Genomic DNA, 19,940 nt, shown 5'->3' with positions numbered 1-19,940 from the left:
ATATTCTTATTTTTGTATCTGCCCATTTCAATTTGAAGTGAGTGGGAACTAAGTCGGAGTGCGGTCATGGCTATTTTAAAGTTCTTATTATGTACATAACAGGAGATATTCAGCAGGTTTGGTTAATAGATTTTGGTTTTAAATTAGCCGAAAGTCCTAATTATTATTAAGCTTTAATAATTGTAGCTTCAAAACGTTGCTTTTATAAAAATGGTGTTTTATTAGGCCTATTTTATTTTATTTCGATGGTCTACATTTTATGATCTTTCAAATATCTAGTGTTCAAGTCCACCTAATTTTGCAGATTGCTAATTTTGTTCTTCTTTTGCAATAAAGAATTTACTGTTTGATTTTCATATTTCGTTTCCTTTTATTTTCTTCCTGGTGGCAAAATACGATTGGGCGATATTTGCCAGCACATCGTTTCCAAAACGAGGCAATGTGTCGTCCGCTGTGAGCGGCCATTGAAGTTGTTATTATTATCTGTTTTTCATCCAGTATCATCGATATTTATTATAAATTATGGCAAAATATTTACAATTGTGCATTTTATCCATCATCTTAGCTACAGTTAGCACTGCTAATCAAGACACCATTAGCAGTAGTATTGTAAATACTAAGGTTGATAGGAAGATAGATGTATCATCTCATATAGTAAAAATATACACAACAGTTACCGTAGAAAACAAGGGATCATCTACTATCAAGTCATTTTTATTTGTCATTGACCCGTCTTTACAAAGTAAATTGTCATTTATAGGTGCTGTGGTAAGTATGTTATTAAAAATGCCGTACTTTTCTTCTAATGTGCTTATCAATTGTGAACAATTTATGCCGGTATCGGCCTACCTTCATTAGTACTTCCCAAATGACCGTGATACTGATACTGGTAGGCATCATTTCAAAGTACAGATCGGTTCTACCAGTAGTGGCAGTACCACTATAGTATGTGTTTACACATGAAATTGTGAAGCGGTTGTTTGTGAGATTTACGTATTCATTCGACCAAAGAATAGGCTAGGCCCTAACATAGACTATAGTAAATAGTTTATCCAGTACACCATGTCCATAGACCATGGCAGTAGTGACAGACATGACAAAAACCTGAAAACATAAGCATTTTTTTTGTACACATGCAATCTAATTAACATATAGATCTATATATTTCGTTTTTTATACTTTCGATGGCCTACACTACATGTAGATCTAACAAGTTATAGTGGGAGTTCACGTTCTATGACGTCAGGTCCCAAGCAAGCGACATTTGACCCAATTACGTCAGTCATTCGATTAACCAATTAGCGACCAGCATGTATTTTTTTTTATCTACTTTTGCTTTGTTTTGATTTCTATTGCCGCTAATGTCTACCCACAGTTCCGCACAAAAAAGGTCAAACGCTTGATTCGACAGACCATTTGATTGGCTGACCCCACATTTCAAGCAGAACCGAGTTAAATAACAATGCTTCCAGATCCAAGTGTAGTAAAGACAAGTAAAATTGAAATTTTAAACTATAAAAACGAAACGAAATTGGATCTGTGTTTAAATCAGATTGGTACACATGGTACTATTGGTAGCACTTTCTGTGTGGTCTTAAACTTGAAATTGTTTTAGGGATGTTCAGGGTAAATCCTACTTAAGTACTAGCCTAATCTAGTCATGTAGCCTATACATGTAGGCCTAGTGACTGAGTGATAGTCGCATGTATTTCAAGTTTATAAAAAGCCATGTAAGTACATTTTTTGAACAAGTTTTAGATTTTCAAATACTTATTTTGATTTTAATCAAATATTTTTTTGCATTTTAGTCAAAATCTGGAGATGACACAAGTAAATTGAGTGTAGAATCTACGAGAGTTGAGAGTCAAAAGTAAGACTAACTTAAGTTTGATTATTTTCCATTATGTCATCTTTTTGAGTCAGATTTAACATAATTAATTAAACTCTCTACATTTCGGTCATGCAGAAAAGTATGATGTTTAACCCCATTTGATTTCATTTCGCATACTGGTATGTCATGTATGTGTGAATAGCATGTACACTGCATTATAATTTATTCCATGTTTGTATGAGGTGTCTGTTTATAGATTTCTACGATGTGAAATATAATGAATAATCTTATTAATCTACATTGTAGCTTGTCATTATTAACCCTGAGACATATATAGTATTTCTTTATTTGAATGGCTAATCAAGTTTATTAGAGGATTCAACAACCTGTTATGTCAGAGTGCTAATTTGAATGCAAGTTCTGAATCATTATTCTAATATGTCATACTGTTACTTGTACCATACCATTATTATTTGATTTTTACAGAGACAAGGTATTCTTCCGTATTAACTTGGCATCACCACTAGCTGCAGGTAAAAGCACAACAGTAGAAGTAGAAACTATTTATGCTCATGTATTAAAAGCTTACCCAGCTGAAATTCTACAGTCAGAAAAACAACTGGTTATCTTCAATAGTAATCTGTATTTTTATTCTCCATATAAAACACTGACACAGACAACAAGTGTGACTACAACATCATCTAGCATCGAATCCTATACACGAACGAAACCAGTGTCCGTTAGTGATAACGTTATTAAATATGGTCCTTTTGAAGAAAGAGAACCATTTGTTGAGGTAAGAGGATAGAAATGTTTTATTATTGATATAAATATTTAAAGGTTATCTTTTAAAAGTATGATTTAATCAGTGATTTTCATATTGATGAATTTTGTTTGAATATCTACATGAATTAAGTTCAAGTTTTCTGTTAAATCTAATTGAAAAGGGATTTTTTTTTTTTTTGATATCTAGGCTGAATTGAAGGTCCATGAAGAAAATAACAGTCCATTTTTAACCATTACTAGTATGGAAAGAATAATTGAGATCTCGCATTGGGGTAATATTGCTGTTGAAGAACATATTGATATGCGTCACAGTGGTGCAACATTGAAGGGTCCTTTCTCAAGATTTGATTACCAAAGAAACAACGATGGCGTTTCATCTATTAAATCCTTCAGGGTAAGTCAGTCATTGATGTCTAAAATGAGATTATCAGGATGTGTTTTTTTACTTTTCGTTTTGAGGGGTCATACAAAAGTGTTCCATATTGAAGTTCCCTTTGAACTATATCTTTATGCCTACTGTTTTACAAGTGAATGTTTTTTTTAAAAGAAAATTATACAAATCTATATGTTTAGTCAATGGCATTAAACGAGAGTGCCGGAAGGTCTAAGTCATAAATTGAGTCATTGGTTCTGATGACACTAACCAGTTATTTATACATCTATTAATGTTTGAATTACCATTTACATTAGAATAGATATTTCATAAAATAGATGGGTTTTTTTAGACCCAGTTTCCAGCTGCAGCACGGGATGTATATTACCGAGATGAAATTGGTAATGTCTCTACTAGTAATATGAGAGAACTTGAAGATTCTGTTGAACTTGAAATCCGTCCCCGTTTTCCATTATTTGGAGGATGGAAGACTCAATATTACATTGGATACAACATACCTAGCTACGAATATCTTTTCAACCGAGGTATGTTCTTATTCAATATGATTAAAACGGATCCTATTTCGTTTTGTTTTTTATTTTTCAAAATTTTGTTTTACTTGTCTTTACTACACTAGGATCTGGAAGAGTTGTTATATAACCCTCGTGAGAGTGTAGCCCATGAAATTGTCTGTTGCAGCGAGTTCTTGGCGTGTGATGCACGGAACTGTGGGTTTCCTACTAGAAACATCAATGCTAATCAGATGTCTGATGTCAGTCAAAAGCCGCTTGTGACCCCTGACGTGACCTCCCATTTCAACTTGTCAGATCTTCATGTAGTAGAGGCCATCAAAAGTATAAAAAAACGAAACAAAATTAGATCTGTATTTTAATCAGACTGATTCTTATTGAATTTTATTTTCAAATCTAGGTACTGTGCAACATGAAATCATTGCAGATAGTAATGGACATACTAAAACTACAAAGTAGTCATTTCCTTTTTTCAAATTTATTACCTCCTTGTTTTGGTCAAAAATAACCAGGTATTTTATAAATCTGTGAGCAGGTACTAGAAATTGATAATAGAATAGATCTTGAATTATCTTCATAAAATTTTCACAAATAGTATTCATCCCTATTGATTTTGAATATTTATGCAAAACGTAGTTTATAAAAAAGACCTAATTAATTGCTAGTCTAAATATGAACAGAAATTTTTCTGTAAATCTTTAAATGTTATGTTATATCTGTAATTTTTACTAGGTAATGATTATGGTTTAAAGATGAGATTTGTAGATCATATCTATGATGATATGGTAGTAGATGAACTCACTGTTAGAGTTATCCTTCCAGAATCAGCTAAGTAAGTATTTGTCGGTGTTACCTGGTCAAATGTAAAGATCAGTATAACCACAGTGTGGTAATCTTACAGGATATGTTAACATTAATTTGTTAATCTTAAAACAGAATAGAATTAGAGGATCGTTAATCTATTCATGTTTAATGCTAATATTGTTGTGGTCTGTCTGTCCTTACCAACTTGATAGATATGTTTTAACTGATTTTGATTAATATTAATTAGGAATAGTTAGTATTGGGGTAAACATTTGTTGTACATCTTCTACAGATTTTTTTCAAATTTTTAAAGGAGTTCAGTTAATATTCCGGTAAAATGGTCTATGGATTTTGAATGGTTTTACAAAAATAGTTCAGTGTTATTGCCTTGATACCTGTACTCATACACAATCTACAGAATTAATTTCTTGCACAATTTTCAGCAATGTTTTTTGGTATAGCTTGTATTAGGCTAAGCATAAATATGAAAAGTCATATTACAGTGTGGACCATGGCGCTGCTGGTGGTTGTTTGTTACCTTGCCTGGCAAACTATGTTTATTATATTTTATTATATATCTTTTGCAGAAATATTGTAGTAGATCCACCATATCCAGTTAAACGAGGTTCAAATGAACTACATTATACTTATCTTGATACGATTGGTCGTCCTGTTATTGTGCTGTATAAAACTAATTTGGTAGAGCAACATATCCAAGACTTCACTGTAAGTTTAATGTATTCTTGTTCAGTAACTCTTCAAAAGATGTCTATGTATAGGGAGTGAGTCACATATTGAAACTAATTACAGGCAGTTTTAAGACTAGTACATACTGTCATGCTTCAATATTTATGGAATTAACATGTTTGCTGACCATATATTTATCATTTACTTATCTGGTAAATCGACCTTTCAGTTAGTTTCCTATTACATTCTTTAATATTCTTTGTCTATTTCTCTTTTAGGTAACATATTCTTTCCAAAAGATGTTACTTTTACAAGAACCATTGTTAGTTGTTGGAGCATTTTATCTCTTATTTTTATTGGTTATTATCTATGTACGTCTTGACTTCTCTATAACTAAGGTAATTTATATTTATATATTATTGTGTTAATAGTCGTATAAGATTAAAAGTGACACATTTAATATAAACTACATGTATCTAACAGAACACAGTTTTTATGGGATACAATCACTAGTTTTATTCTAAAAGCACAACGTTTCGACAAGTATCCTCTTATCATTATCAAGAACAATGACATTTAGTAAACTTGAGGTCAATATATAACATGTATAAAAAAAGTATTGTCTTTGCTAATTTTTGATCACACATTAATATTAATGAAAGCATTATTGCAACTGTAATCAAGGTTAGAGTTTTAAGCCAAAAAAGCACATTATTTTCAATAATTATTGACAGTGTTAGTAATTAGCCTTGCTTTGTGTAACCTGTTTTATTGACTTAAATATATCTGATAATCATAGGGCTCCAGTAACAAATATTTTCTTTTCAGGATGAAGCTAAAGAAAGTCGACTTAGAGTATCCAGTCTTATTAATGAAGTACAGGATGCTCAAGATAAACGTAGTGCTCTGTATCAGAGTTATGATGATGCTATCAATAAATATAAGAGCAGTAAAGATACAACAACATTTGGTAATAGTCGAAAGAAGATTAATAATGATTATACTGCTTTGACCAAACAAATTAATACAATCCATGCCCAACTCAAGACGGAGGGCTCTGAAGCTTCAGAAAGGGTAAAAAATAATTCATTTTCACAATTTCATTATTTTGTTTAATTGCTTTATGAAAACGTGTCGTCTCTTGATAACTGGACATATGAATAGTCCAAGCCAACTTTATTTACAATATAATAAAACTCAAAATATACTATGACAATTAAAACTTCTCAAATCTTCAAGTTGTACTTCTAGTTATTAGTTTCCTATGTATAGATTGTGCATCTATTGAGATCTGATAAATTTTTTGAAAATTGATGGTACAGTGGATCTCTATAACTTTTAGGTGAAGAATGAAATTACTGTGAAGGAATGCTCTTAAAAATTGCTTAATTGCTGGTTTAATATAATTTTATTCTGTTATCTTTATTTTGTTGCAGGTGGCAGAATTACAGAAACTTGATGGTCAATATCATGATCTTATTAATTCCGCCATTAGTCAAGCTGAAAAGCTAATTTCCAACAAACTAAGTAAACAGCAATATCTCGATGCTGATTCAGCCAATAATACTAAAAGAGAAGACCTTGAATCAAAGATGGAAGCCCTTCGTGCTACTCTTTAAATCCTTCATTATATGTACAGATAATCTTGGGCTTTTACTATTGTTTTCATTTCGTGTATTATGTTTGTAACATCTTTATTTTTTGGTCATATAATGTAAGTAAAGCCATTTATTACTAATTTTGTTGTCAGTTTTACATCATTTCTTGAGAAGATTTTTCTCCTGATAAAACCCCCCCCCCAGGCTTGGAAGGTGTGTGGTACAATATGTATGCAATTTGTTACGAAAAGGCATGCACTTATCTATGGTGACCATGCATAGATGATCAAATGAAATATCTGATGTTCTTTAAGAAATACTTAAGTTATATCAGTGGTAGGGGCATATTGAAGTACAAATACAGTCTTTCCAAATATTTCGAATCACTATTAATATTAATTTGATTTGTCAAATGCAGTGGGTCCTCATTTTCATAGTCTCTGTGCTAAATTCTGGTAAGGGACTAATATGTGGATTAAATTCTGGTAAGGGACTATTATGTGGATTCTGCAAATTGCTCATCACTATTGAATAAAAGGGAATTATAATTGGACTGGTATTCCTATTAGAGATTCACCTTTAACGATGATGTAGTTTGCAAGTGATTCGTACTGCTTAAAAAGTGCATTGGGACTTTTAAAGATGGGTTATGTAAGAGCTAATTCTGCCTATTAGAGGTCTTTCTTTTGGCTTCAGATGTCATGTGAATTAATATTTAGACATAATTATTTGACAAGCCAATAATCAACTATCTAGAACATAGAATGGTCAAGATTTAATGGATTTGAACACCTGCAATGCTAGATAATCAAGACTTAGTCACGGTTGTCATGTACCGTTTCTATTGTAATAGACGATCCACGGTACATCGTCAGTCATAACTTTGCCCCCAATAAAGTAATTTGAATGAAATTTTCAGTATTCATTATCTATTTTTGAACTGTTATAGCAAGAACGACCAGCTCTTCAACTAAATATTACATAATGCATCGATTTTAATTAGGTAAAGCCATCTGGCATACATTTCGGTAGAGCGTAGTCGGCGACCAACAATGTCGGCACCCGGACACCATAGCAGTTGTAACACAGCAGTACGGGAAGCTGCTAGCGTGAGAGATCTTGCTTGTCATGCATTGCTGTTCAGTCCTTGGCCGATATCAATTTACCTTGTCTGCTGTAAACAATTGTGATGGCCTTTGACCTTCGGACGGACGGATCTGATAGCCATGTCCACTTGAAACAATGCAATAGTGTTCAGCCTTGGCATATCGTTGCACCGACCCTAGTTATTAAAAAAAACCACATTTAATACCTCGTGCCTGCCGAATAGACACTGTCCTTATCAGACCCTTTATCCCCCACCACTGTCAGTGGAAAACCAGCATCTTACTCACTGAGCCATTGCGGTTCCCGATCTGATTTATCCTCCACGAATCGGTAATTTGCATGATTATTTTTGCCCATACTTAAAGATACTTTCCCACGGAAGTATTTATCGGATGGTTATTTCCAATAAAAGTATAGCCATTTTGTATTATATGGAAAGTAGAAACATCCAATCTTATTAGAAAAATATTGGAGTGTACACAGGACAAAATGTAAGGGTTTCCCTAACCGGCAACCCAACGATTAGAGATGTCTGCTCGAGTGACGTCAAAGGTTGCAAGCGAAGATTGGCTGATTTCTCAGCCTTTTCTGAGATAAAAACCACGGATAAAGACGTTGACAGTAGATAATCCGAGAATTTAATTAGGTCGCGATATTTATAATATACAATGAATTCTCCTCCGGCTTCGCACCCGTTACTAGAAACCTCGCCAGCCAAGTCACATGACACAAACCTACACTCTTTTAATATAAGTGTGCTATGAGGGACCTCGGTTTTTTCGTCCCATCTGAACGACTAGACAGCTGTCCTAGTCAGGCCCTTCGTCCTGCACCACTGACAAGGGAAAACCACGTCGGAAAATCCCGATCAACTTTCTCGGGAAATGCAGGGATCGAACAAGCGACCCCATTAATATACATGTAACTGAATAGGATTTAACAACAGACAAGAGCCTATACAAGTTCTCCCCAAAAATTATATCTACTATAATATCTGTAAAAAGAAAAATTCAGATAGGACTTGATGCTTAAGTTCGAACAAAATTTAAACTGAAACAAAGCATTTATAACTAAACTAAATAATAAACTAAATAACTAAATAATACTGTATGTACAGCTTGTATTCATGTATTCCATGATTAGTAAGGGGCTGACTGACTTACGGGGGGGGGGGGGTCCAGGGTTTGATCCTGGTCCGGCGTGGTTTCCCCCTGTCAGTGGTGCAGGTCTGCAGGACGTTGGGCTCGGTGAGTAAGGCGCTGGCTCAGTAATCAGGAGATCTAGGGTTTAGTCCCCATGTTGGCCCAGGGCCGGCGGAAACAATTCTTGATTGGGGGGGGGGGGGGGGACGTCCTAGCTCCCGGGGGTTTAGATCGTCGGAGACGCTTTCTAAGCGATTTCTGGCTAGTAAAATTACTCAGCATTGAAGTTTTTGCGTTTTTTTTAATCCCTCACCATGAAAGCACTGCAGACGATGGTGATTTCATGTGATGCTGAACTGGACAAATATATGCATAATAATACTTAATGCCGATGCTGAACAAGGAATTTTGGAAATCCATGAACGGTAAAAAAAAGAGTTACCCCCCTTTCTGTCGAATGTCTGCAAAAATGAAATGAAATGAAATGGGGTTTAACGTCCTACAGTTCTGCTCCTAACCTGGGCTAATGAAGACGGGCATACGCCATACAGTGTGCTATGAGGGAAATTTTGCCCGGACAGCGGCACTACGGCCTACTCTTAAATCGAATTCCAACTGCCAAGGGATCTTTTACGTGCACGCCAATGTGTACACGGGACCTCGGTTTTTCGTCCCATCCGAACGACTAGACAGCTTTCCTTGTCAGCCCCTCCGTCCTGCATCACTGACAAGGGAGAACCACGCCGGAAAATCTGGATGAACTTTCTCGGCCAATGCAGGGATCGAAGAATGTCTGCAAATGATAACAGTATTTCAGGTGCTTGGGTAGCCTACTTTTGTTTAAATCAAAATTTTACTAATACGCTGTTTTCGTCAATATTTAATTTAGGCCAACTTCAGAATTATTAGTATAACTATAGCATGTACTCGACAATTGTGATTATTGCAAACATTTTGCTTGGAAGTTGTGTTCCTGGTATTATAAGCTTTCCAAAAATGCTTGGTTTGTTTAAGTTCAAGGACCTTGTAGCGGAAATGTGTTTCTAAGCAAACTAGAAATTTTCGCTGCAAGCCTATAAGTAAGTTGCCTTATCTTGTGTGCCAAGAGGTCGAGAAAAGGTAATATATATATACAGTGTATATAACAACCCCCCCCCCCCAACATATGTATAAACGACATGCCGATTTGAAACAATTAATAACATCTACATGTTAGCACCAACAGCGTAGATAATAAAAAAACTAATTCTATAGGAGTCAATCTATAGGATGTGTGCTCAGTTAAACTCTTTATACAATAATCAATAATTAAATAATGAAGATGTCACATCAACAAAGCATACAAACATTTCCCCTCTACTCTTTGATTCTCAACAACGTCGACATGTCCTAAAATAGTTTATAACTTTCATTTGTGTAATGACTGAAAATTAAAACTTAACGTGTGACACTACAGGTAGGTTTACGTCGTGACTATCCGTCGTCACGGCACCAAAAACATAGATGTGACACTAAGGTGTATTTAAATAGGTGAATTAACTCTGACTTCCACGTTGTGTAATATTATGATCAATTAACTCTGGGACACTGTGTTTTTATAACTATGTTTATATATCAAATACAGGAAACTACAACATCTATGATAGTACATTAGGAGTTATTATAATATCTACAGTCTGCGTTGAACAAGCCTAGTACTCAGTCCCAACGGCTGAAACACCACATTGTCTCTATCCCGACCTCCAAGCCGAAGAGGCTGGGCGTATGCCTTCTAAGAACCCTGCATGATATAGGTAGTCCGGCCTGATGTCTGAAGGGAAATTTAACCACGCTCTTTCTTATATACAAAGTATGGATACGTCAGCTATTAGGGCGGGGCAATTGCCATTTTTGGGTAAGTGTTTCGTATGGGCATCGCTGCACGTCAACATTATTCTATTTAATTGGACTAATCTGTACACGAGATGGCTGGACGATAGTAGCATACTTTAAGCAATTGATGATGGCAGGAACTGTCTGTGGGTTAGTTTAAGAAAGTTGAATCTCGCGAAATACTTACTTGGACCATTTCTCGTTGTCACCCATTTGGGGGGTTGGATGGTCGAATGGTTATTGAGTCAACTGGCGTGGTTTCGAATCCCCGGTTGTACGTGGCAAGGAGTAGGGTCGCCTGTCCAACCTCATGGGTTTTCTCCGGGTCCTCCGGTTTCCTCCCACTGCTAAAGACCGCTACGCGCAAGCGAATTATTGAAATAAAATTAAACCATATGTTAGTCCCGAAATGACCTAGTTTGTGTCGAGTAGACGTTAAACCCCATTTCTCTCTCTCTTTTGTCACCCATTTGTTTAACCAGAGCACCTTTCATAGAACTAAAATAACCCCTATAGTATTACACCAGGCCCTTTTGCAATGCGTTACATAAGCACTGTTGCATAATTAACGTCGTTGTCTAGTATGCATTTAATGCAATACAATATAAATACTTTCGGAAAGACATTTCAAAATTACCATTCCATGTCGCTAACAATCTTTAAATAATCATTAATGATAGTTACTAAAAACTTCTAGCGTGTCTTTAAATATCTCAAGTCCTACCATTACACTGATATACAATCTACAATAATATAAAGTTCACCGATTAACTGTTAGTAACTTCACTGTTTTCTAACACTAAATAGTATCACTTCTTCAAATGCCTCTCCAGAACCGTATCTGCTTGAACCTCGGAATTCCTCTGACTGGTTCGTCTTTACTGTGCCTTTAAGAAAATAATACATTACCTACCGTAACCAAACAGCGTCCTTGCCCAACCAGACCACTCTTAATTCAATTTCATTACCCTTAATTTATTACGTTGATTTTAATATTAATTTGATACTATTAGAACCTAATCCTTAATTATATTTACTTTTATCTGAATAAACTATATGTATTAACAGCATATTGCTTAATCTATCCCCTCCATATAAGTTAGCAGTCATTAATAACTTAAAAATTCATTACATTACTAACGTTCTTTACCTATTAGTATTACCTGTTAACAGTGAACAGTTTTGCCTCATTAACAAATCTTCAGTTAATTACTCTGGTTGTATCTGGTTATTGTTAAGACATCCCACCTATCTTATAAACCCACCGTTAACATTGAGTCTATAAGATAGAATTGGTATACATGTGGAAGCACCCTCGTCTCACACTAGCTGGCTTCGTCAATCAAAAGCACGCCTTTTTGACACCGGCTGTACTGTATGTTTCGAAATAACATAGGTGCCCCATAATAACATTTTTCGTGAATTCATTTCATTCATTCTGAATTCAAACAAAACAGCATCTTGAAATAAATGTGATCAATATTTATTTCAGGACCATATTTTGTTTTATACTCATGATTCTAATAACCGATCAAACATACCCGTAAGTTATTATATTCCCTACTTTAAACAAATATAACATATAACACTTTACCAATAAGTTCGTGATTTTTCGTTGACACTAAGTATGGCATATCTGAGAATTCAAAACTTAGATTGACAACTAAACGCACATTCAAATCCAACTATAAATTACCCATTTTACCATGGTATGTTTTACTGCTTTCAACACATACTTTGAACTTATCTCTTTGCAGTTTTAACAAAACAACATGAATACGTGTACCTAGAAACAGTTTCAGCTATGCCATTGCGTTTAAGCTACCCGCTCAGTTGCAAGGCACACTATTTCATTCTGGGCCTATGACCCACACGCTGTCTCGCGAATTTAAAAGGGCCAGTCATTCAGTTCTAAATTATATATTTCATTTATACCTAATTGTCCATCTTCTTTCAATTTATCAAAATTGCAACTTGAGAACTGTATTAGTGAAATTAGAAAATGGATGTCAAAGAACTTTCTAAAATTGAATGATGATAAAACCGAATATTTGTTATTAGGCTCAAGGCATCAATTAAGTAAATCTGCACAAGATAACCCCCCCTGTTGTAATTGGTAATTGTGATATATTTTCGTCTTATTCTGCTCGTAATATTGGCGCTATCTTTGATAGTTTTATGCTTATGGGAGCTCAAGTAAATAATATTTGTAAATTGTGCTATTTTAATATTAGAAATATAGGTAAAATACGTAAATGTGTAACTGTACGGGTCACTTGTTAATTCTCTGGTCACTTCTCGATTAGATAACTTCAATTCACTTTTAGTTGGTTTACCTTTAAAGCTTATAGATAAATTACAAAAAGTACAGAATACCGCGGCTAGACTTGTTACTTTAACTAAGAAATGTGACCACATAACTCCTGTTTTATATAATTTACACTGGTTACCTGTTAAATATCGAATTGATTTTAAGATTGTATTACTTACTTTTAAATGCTTAAATAATTTAGCTCCTGTTTACCTCTCAGATCTTTTAGAACTTTATACACCTGGCCGAACATTACGTACATCAGATAAACTACTTTTAAAGCCCAAAACTGTTCAACTAGTCTCCTATGGTCAGCGCTCTTTTAGTTATCAAGCACCTGTTTTATGGAATAATCTACCATTTAGTTTAAGATGTTGTACATCTCTGTATTCTTTTAAAAAAACAACTTAAAACACATTTATTTAATCAGGCTTTTAACTGACTCTGTATACAAACGTTAACATGCCCATAATCTTGTTGTTTATGTGTGATTTACATTGTCACTTTGTAAAGTGCCCCTGAACATGTTATATGAAAGGGTGCACTATAAATATGCTGTAATAATAATAATAATAATAAATTTACCTTGGGCATTTTCTTTTACCCTAAAAACTAAACGCGTTCGTCGCGGATTACACAGGTTTATACTATAATCTTATACTTGATTCAACACAAAGACACACACAGGTACATTACATTACTGTCCATGTACAAACAAAAATTAAGTCTTCAACCTCCCTAAAACTTTCGACAGGTGTAACTTTTCCCTTTTCGTATCAATTTTAGAATTCTTTCGTTTTTCTTATTATTTGTTCCATCGGTTATTGAAAATTACTTGTATGTTTAAACCTAACCCTTATTTTCTTCATTTTAATATCTTAACATTGTAACGTCCTTTTTAAAACTTTACTTTCAGAAAATCCCTAATCTTTAACATTTGTTAAATGTATCGCTTGGTCTGGCTTTCCATGGTCAGTTTTCTAGGAAATAAGTACCTACCTAAAAACGACCATTTTCACGAGTAATCCATCCACCTCGAAACTTCTTTGCTTCCATTTGCACCTTCTTCCAGGGTCGACATCTTCCGTCAACGACACCAAAAAGAGAGGTATGTGACACTACAGTCAATTAGGAACTACCTTTGACTTCACGTTGTGTATATGATCAATTAACTCTGGGACACTTTGTTGGTTTAACTGTATTTTTATATCTTTATAACACCCATAATACAATGGTTATATACAGGAAACTACACACACAACTATGGCATTAAATATAAGCTAAATATAAGTTATCTATCCCCTAGCTTGGGTTTTCAGATGTTACGCTCTGTGGGTACGATGTTCCCCTAAGAACTCAGAATGATGTCTGAAAGGAAATTTAACCTCGCTCTTTCTTATATAAAAAAGTATACAATGCGTCAGCTAATTGGGTGGGACAATTACCATTTTTTTTGGTAAGTGTTTCGTATGGGCACCGTTTTATGTCAACATTATTCCATTTAATTGGACTAATCTGTGCGCGAGATGACTGGACGATAGTACCCTACTTTCAGCAATTGATGATGGCAGGAACTATCTGTGAGTTAGTCTAAGAAAGTTGAATCTTGCAAAATACCTACTTATCCCATTTCTCGTTGTCACCTATCTGTTTAACCACTTCAATATATTAAACAGCGTACCTTTCATAGAACTAAAATAACCCCTATAGTATTACAGCGGGAACTGTCTGTGAGTTAGTCTAAGAAAGTTGAATCTTGCAAAATACCTACTTAGTCCATTTTTCGTTGTCAACCATTTCTTTAACCACTTCAATATATTAAACCGAGCACCTTTCATAGAACTAAAATAACCCCTATAGTGTTTTAAACGGGCATGTGTCTCTATTCTATGGAACATTAAAATAGACGAAAATGGGTTTAAAAGCACATAATTGTTATATGAATGTATATAAAGCGATTTATATTCATTGTTTTAAAACATATATGTAATTCCTGAACAGTCCAATTATTTTGTTGATTGTGAATCAGCCATTACTAATCACTTCCGTATTGCCACGTAGGATTATTACCAAGCGGTTGCCATGCAAGATACGCCCATATTTTGCAAAATATGGACAGAGAACAAACTAAAAAGGGGCGATTTTTCGTACAATCAGGAGCCATAATCCAGGACGTTGCGGTCCTGCATGCATCAATATCGAAAGGATATAAACATTATAAGTTTCATCAAAATCGGATAACAATTGTGAGCTCTAGAGAGTCCATAACCTTGGTATTACATGCTTTTTATACTATTTGCGTGAAGGGGAGCGGTCATTTTGTCAGACAGCCTTGGTTCGATTTTCACAATGGTGTAGTAGTGATATATCTGAACGGTTTTAAAATTAAATAACAATTGTGATCTCTAGAGTGTCCACAAGCTAAAAACATGATTTTTCGTACAATCAGAGGCCGTAAGTCATGAAGTTATTGTCGGATATGCGCAAATTTCGAAAGAAAGAACCCGAGATCTTTGGGTTATAAACTTACATTTCAAGTTTCAACAAAATCGAATAAAAATTGTGACCTCTATAGGGTCCACAACCTTGATATACCATATTTTTTTTACGCTATTTGAGAACGAAGGGCGGCCATTTTGTCTGTCAGTTTTGAGCCGATTTTCACGAAATTCACACTCAGTCGTCCTTGGGGTGTAACGGTGATATAATAATACGTTTTTTTTTAAATCGGCTAAAAATTATGACCTCTATAGGATCCACAAGCTAAAAACGCGATTTTTCGTACAATAAGGGGCCATAATTTAGGAAGTTACAGTCTGATATGCGCGAATATCGAAAGGAACCACGAACTTTGGGTTATAAACTTACATTTGACAACGAGGGGCGGCCATTTTGTCTGTCAGTTTTGGGCCGATTGAGATCTTTGGGATATTAACATATAATTCAAATTTCGTCAAATTCGGATAAAATTGTAACCCCTAGAGTGCCCACAAACAAAATGTGAACGGACACATGGACGGACCGGGGCGACGACAATATTTGACCACATGAAAATGTGGACGTATAAAAATGGAGCGAAACGACTTGTGTGTACTGATTATAAAATGTTCATCGTGTCTTAAGTATTGGCTATTAGGATCCCATATTTTCACGGCAAAATAACAACATTGCGATGAACCAATATTGAATTCTATTTCGTGTTTTCCTTCGAATATTATGGATAATATTTAGTTACAGGTTTAGATCCTTTAATTATCAAAAATCCAAATTTATGGAAGTAGACATATATACAGTTCATATTTCATGGAGACAATATAGACACTGTTTATTCCTATCGATATAGGTGTTGTGATCACAAAAGATGGTTTGGGTGCTTTTTGATGCAGCGTGGTTGTACCCCTTGTTTATTGAATTCACGAACGCCGCCGCAAATCCGGGTATTAGGAACTTTGTGGTGGTATAACTCGATACGCCAACATAGAAAGTTAATAAAATTTGGCATGTTCATACCGTATGCATCTGTCGATTTGGTGAAATAAAGATCTTGGAGCCACCAAAGCTAGTTTAAAAGTTATTTTGTGCGCAGTGAGCCTAGCCTAACCCGATTCCCCAATATTTTAGTATGTTTACGGTAATATATCTCGAAAAGCCAACATAGGAGGCTTTTAGAATTTTGTAGTCTAGTAGTTTATTCATCCCTTGATTCTGTGAAATAAAATAAAAAATAAAAAACATTTTGCCACCAAAGCTAATTTCGGTGCGTTTTGATGCAGCGTGGACCTACCCCTTTTCTGCGTGCTCAGTTAGCCTAGTGTGCGATATTTTAGTATGTTTACGGTAATAGTTTTTTTTTTTTTTTTTTTTTTTTGGGGGGGGGGGGCGGGTGTCTATTACATATATACATGTACTTTGCATTAATATGTCTTAAATGTTATTTTCTAATATAAAGGTAACATTTATTTTCGTGATAATTATATCTAGGTTTTTATTGGCGCTAGGAAGATGTGTGCTATTGCTAACTTCATTACGAATCCGGGTGCTGGAATACGGGTGAGAGGTTCCGCTCGGTGCTTATATAAGCCTATGTAACCAATATTTCCAAAACTGATGTCAATGCTAAAAAGCATATAGCTCACAACCCGCCGTGCGTGTGGGTTGTAGGATTTGGTAAACAACTCGCAGAGACCAGCCGCAAGAAAGCCGGTGAAAATATTGTAGGTCTTTACGGCCAGTCTCCGATCTGCACTATATCTCCTTCGCAAACTGTCCTTAGTAGCACGTACGGCGGGTTGTTAGCAAATAAATTCAAATCTCGCAGATCTTACTGCCACGTCGAATCAAACCAGATATGAACACACTCAGCGAGTCAAAAAGTTTAAAAAGCCTTGACAAGCCTAAAACTTTGCAGTTGGCACCCAGTTAGTAGGTGGGCGATATTAATATAGTCTAGCGGACAACAGATTAAGTACTAATTGCTAAACAAAAACAGCCGAAAACTGGCGCCATTTCCTATGACGAATCAAGATTAGAGTATATATATCCACAGTCCACACAACCTTTAAAAATTACCCTTCCTTTTCATTCCTTGGGAACATCTCCTATAGCCCCAGCCGAAATAGCCAATGCTGTGTGCAATCATGCTATTGCTAAACCTAACCCTACACCAGTGATATCACGGCCAAATTAATGCCTTGTGTATGATTATAATCAAATTTTGCGATTGAAAACAATAAAAAACACAATTTCACAATTGGTATGGAAACCAATCACAGTTTTGTATAACATATACTATTATAGCACGACGTTTGCAACCCTCTGCGCCTGTTTTTGGCTATCATTTCTTCACAGCTCAATATTTTTAGCTTAAAACTTTCAAACAAGTTAATTGATCTATACGCTTTTATTTGCGTTTTTGCGTTTGACATCAATGAAATTTTATTTTTAACATTCTGTAAAAACTGGGTCTTCCACTTTAATACAATCGACACTTATTATTTCACATAAAAAAGGTTGTGACATACAAGGTCCTAAAAATTTAACCATCAATTGGAACATAATATCCTAGTATCTAAACTAACGGCAAATTCGAAACATTAACCGGTGTTACCAAAAAACATATTTTACGAATTTGGCCTACTTCAAAAGACACACACGTACGCTGCAGTTCACATACAATACATATTTCCTTTCAGTTTCGTAACACCACAATTGAACTTTCGAACGAATCACACTGCTAAATAAACTATAAAGCGGCGCGAGTAGTTTAAGTTGAGCTTATCCCGCTTTAAATTCTACCCCCCCCCCCAACCCCACAAAAAGGCGGATACATTTCCAAAACGGCCAACTTTAACATACGATACTTGTTTGTAACAGTATGAATTAGTCATCAATTATAAGATATGTACCGGTAACCAATAAATCATATGTTAATGGCGACAACTGTTCCAAATGAACATGATACATGATACGAATGCAGGCTGTGAGGTATTCCGTTCTGGAAAATAACAGTTCTAGGCGGCATATGTTAATTGTGTTTTTTCTTGGTGGGTCGAAGTCATTGTCATTTATGTGGCCTGGACAATTCCAACAACCTATAATTTCGTCTTAAAAAAAGATTTTCAAAACAAAGAGACAGCATCTGATGAAACTTTTGCTTGGACTGCATAGCCCACTTCCGGTATCACAATATCACAACCACTGCACGTCAGCTTTTAAAGTGAACAATGCCGACTGCAAATACAGGGAAAGTCTCAAAACAACATAAAGATCTATAATAAGGTCTTGTAAAATTTGACCTACTTTCATTTATAAATAGAACACATAGCAAAAACGGTGAAAAATGTCAGTTTTATATTTTGAATCAGATTATCTACTGATTTTTTTTGTGTTGATACTTCTCCCCCCAGTAGCCTAAATTTAAAAAAAAACCAAAAACATAGACCGACATCACCTCTGAAGAATTTATCTTTTAACATGAACATATATTATTATTTACTTGAACAGTGAACGTTTCGGGTCCATGCTCAGAATTTAAAACAAATAAACTAGCAAGGTGTGTTTTGATTGAAATGCGTTCTCACTCAACCAATTATAGCCTATGCACAAAAATCAATGGTGCCTTCCATTGTAGGCCTAGCTAGCCGACTACACTGTTTTGTAGCATATTATACACACGCCACTTATATAACCTATATCCTTGCAAGTTTACGTTTCTCGACAATTTCAACAAATTGGAATTATCAATATCATAAATTGCAAAAGTAAAGCCTCCATTGGGTCTATTTGTGCCTGAAAGCCTACTTAATTATTGGTTATCGCACTGCCATTTATCGTGTTGGTAGCAGCAGAGAAGAAAAATTAAATCAGAATTTTTAAAAAATGCTGATTAACCGTTGAATGTTGCCTATATTAAATCTTAATGGATGGGTGGATAGGCTATGCGAATAAGCAAGTCAAATCAGAGGTTATATAGCCATAGTTATATAGCTTATAGTAGGCTACAGGCAGGAGAGTCCATCATCCATGGTCAACCATGAATGGGTCAACCAATAGCATTCACTGTTGATAAGCAAAGTGTATGCGGTATATGCTTTGTCGATGTTTTTATATAAAATGTCATTAAAATCTTGTTTTCGTTAGGTTTTTGGGGTTTTTTTTGTTTTTGTCTTCAAGATATTCCAAACTGAAAGGTTTTGGTCTATAGCCGGCTAGAGATCGGGTCTATAGCTGACATTAAAAGGCGTGTACTCTTCCATAATTTACAAAAACCGCTATCTTAATTTGGAGCTGAATACTGAATTGGTATTTTTCTGTTAAAATTAACAAAATAATTAATAATAATTGAGGAAAGAGATGAGTGGAAAACGAAAAACTGTAAAACAGTTATTTTGAGATGACCC

At 35.0% G+C, this 19,940-nt stretch overlaps 1 protein-coding gene across 1 annotated transcript; it reads left to right on the top strand.

The window, feature by feature from the left end:
- The first annotated feature begins 419 nt into the window (after positions 1-419).
- On the top strand, positions 420-6,749 carry LOC126827370 (dolichyl-diphosphooligosaccharide--protein glycosyltransferase subunit 1). The gene is made up of 10 exons (XM_050556662.2): positions 420-768; positions 1,809-1,870; positions 2,318-2,627; positions 2,805-3,011; positions 3,343-3,535; positions 4,253-4,352; positions 4,912-5,050; positions 5,290-5,409; positions 5,840-6,085; positions 6,448-6,749. Exons 1-10 carry the CDS (start codon positions 523-525, stop codon positions 6,628-6,630), a joined length of 1,806 nt encoding a protein of 601 aa, XP_050412619.1. The 5' UTR covers positions 420-522; the 3' UTR covers positions 6,631-6,749.
- Positions 6,750-19,940: the final 13,191 nt, after the last annotated feature.

The sequence above is a fragment of the Patella vulgata genome, chromosome 7 (genome assembly GCF_932274485.2).
Source record: "Patella vulgata chromosome 7, xgPatVulg1.2, whole genome shotgun sequence".
Taxonomy (NCBI): Eukaryota; Metazoa; Mollusca; class Gastropoda; family Patellidae; genus Patella; species Patella vulgata.
The sequence above is the reverse complement of the archived record's forward strand: the minus strand, read 5'-3'. Positions and strand labels throughout refer to the sequence as shown.

Excerpts from the sequence above, each read along its gene's own strand:
- LOC126827370 (XM_050556662.2), top strand. The coding sequence starts at position 523 with ATGGCAAAATATTTACAATTGTGCATTTTATCCATCATCTTAGCTACA. Across the intron at positions 769-1,808 it reads TGTCATTTATAGGTGCTGTG|TCAAAATCTGGAGATGACAC; the intron begins GTAAGTATGTTA and ends TTTGCATTTTAG. Across the intron at positions 6,086-6,447 it reads GCTCTGAAGCTTCAGAAAGG|GTGGCAGAATTACAGAAACT; the intron begins GTAAAAAATAAT and ends ATTTTGTTGCAG.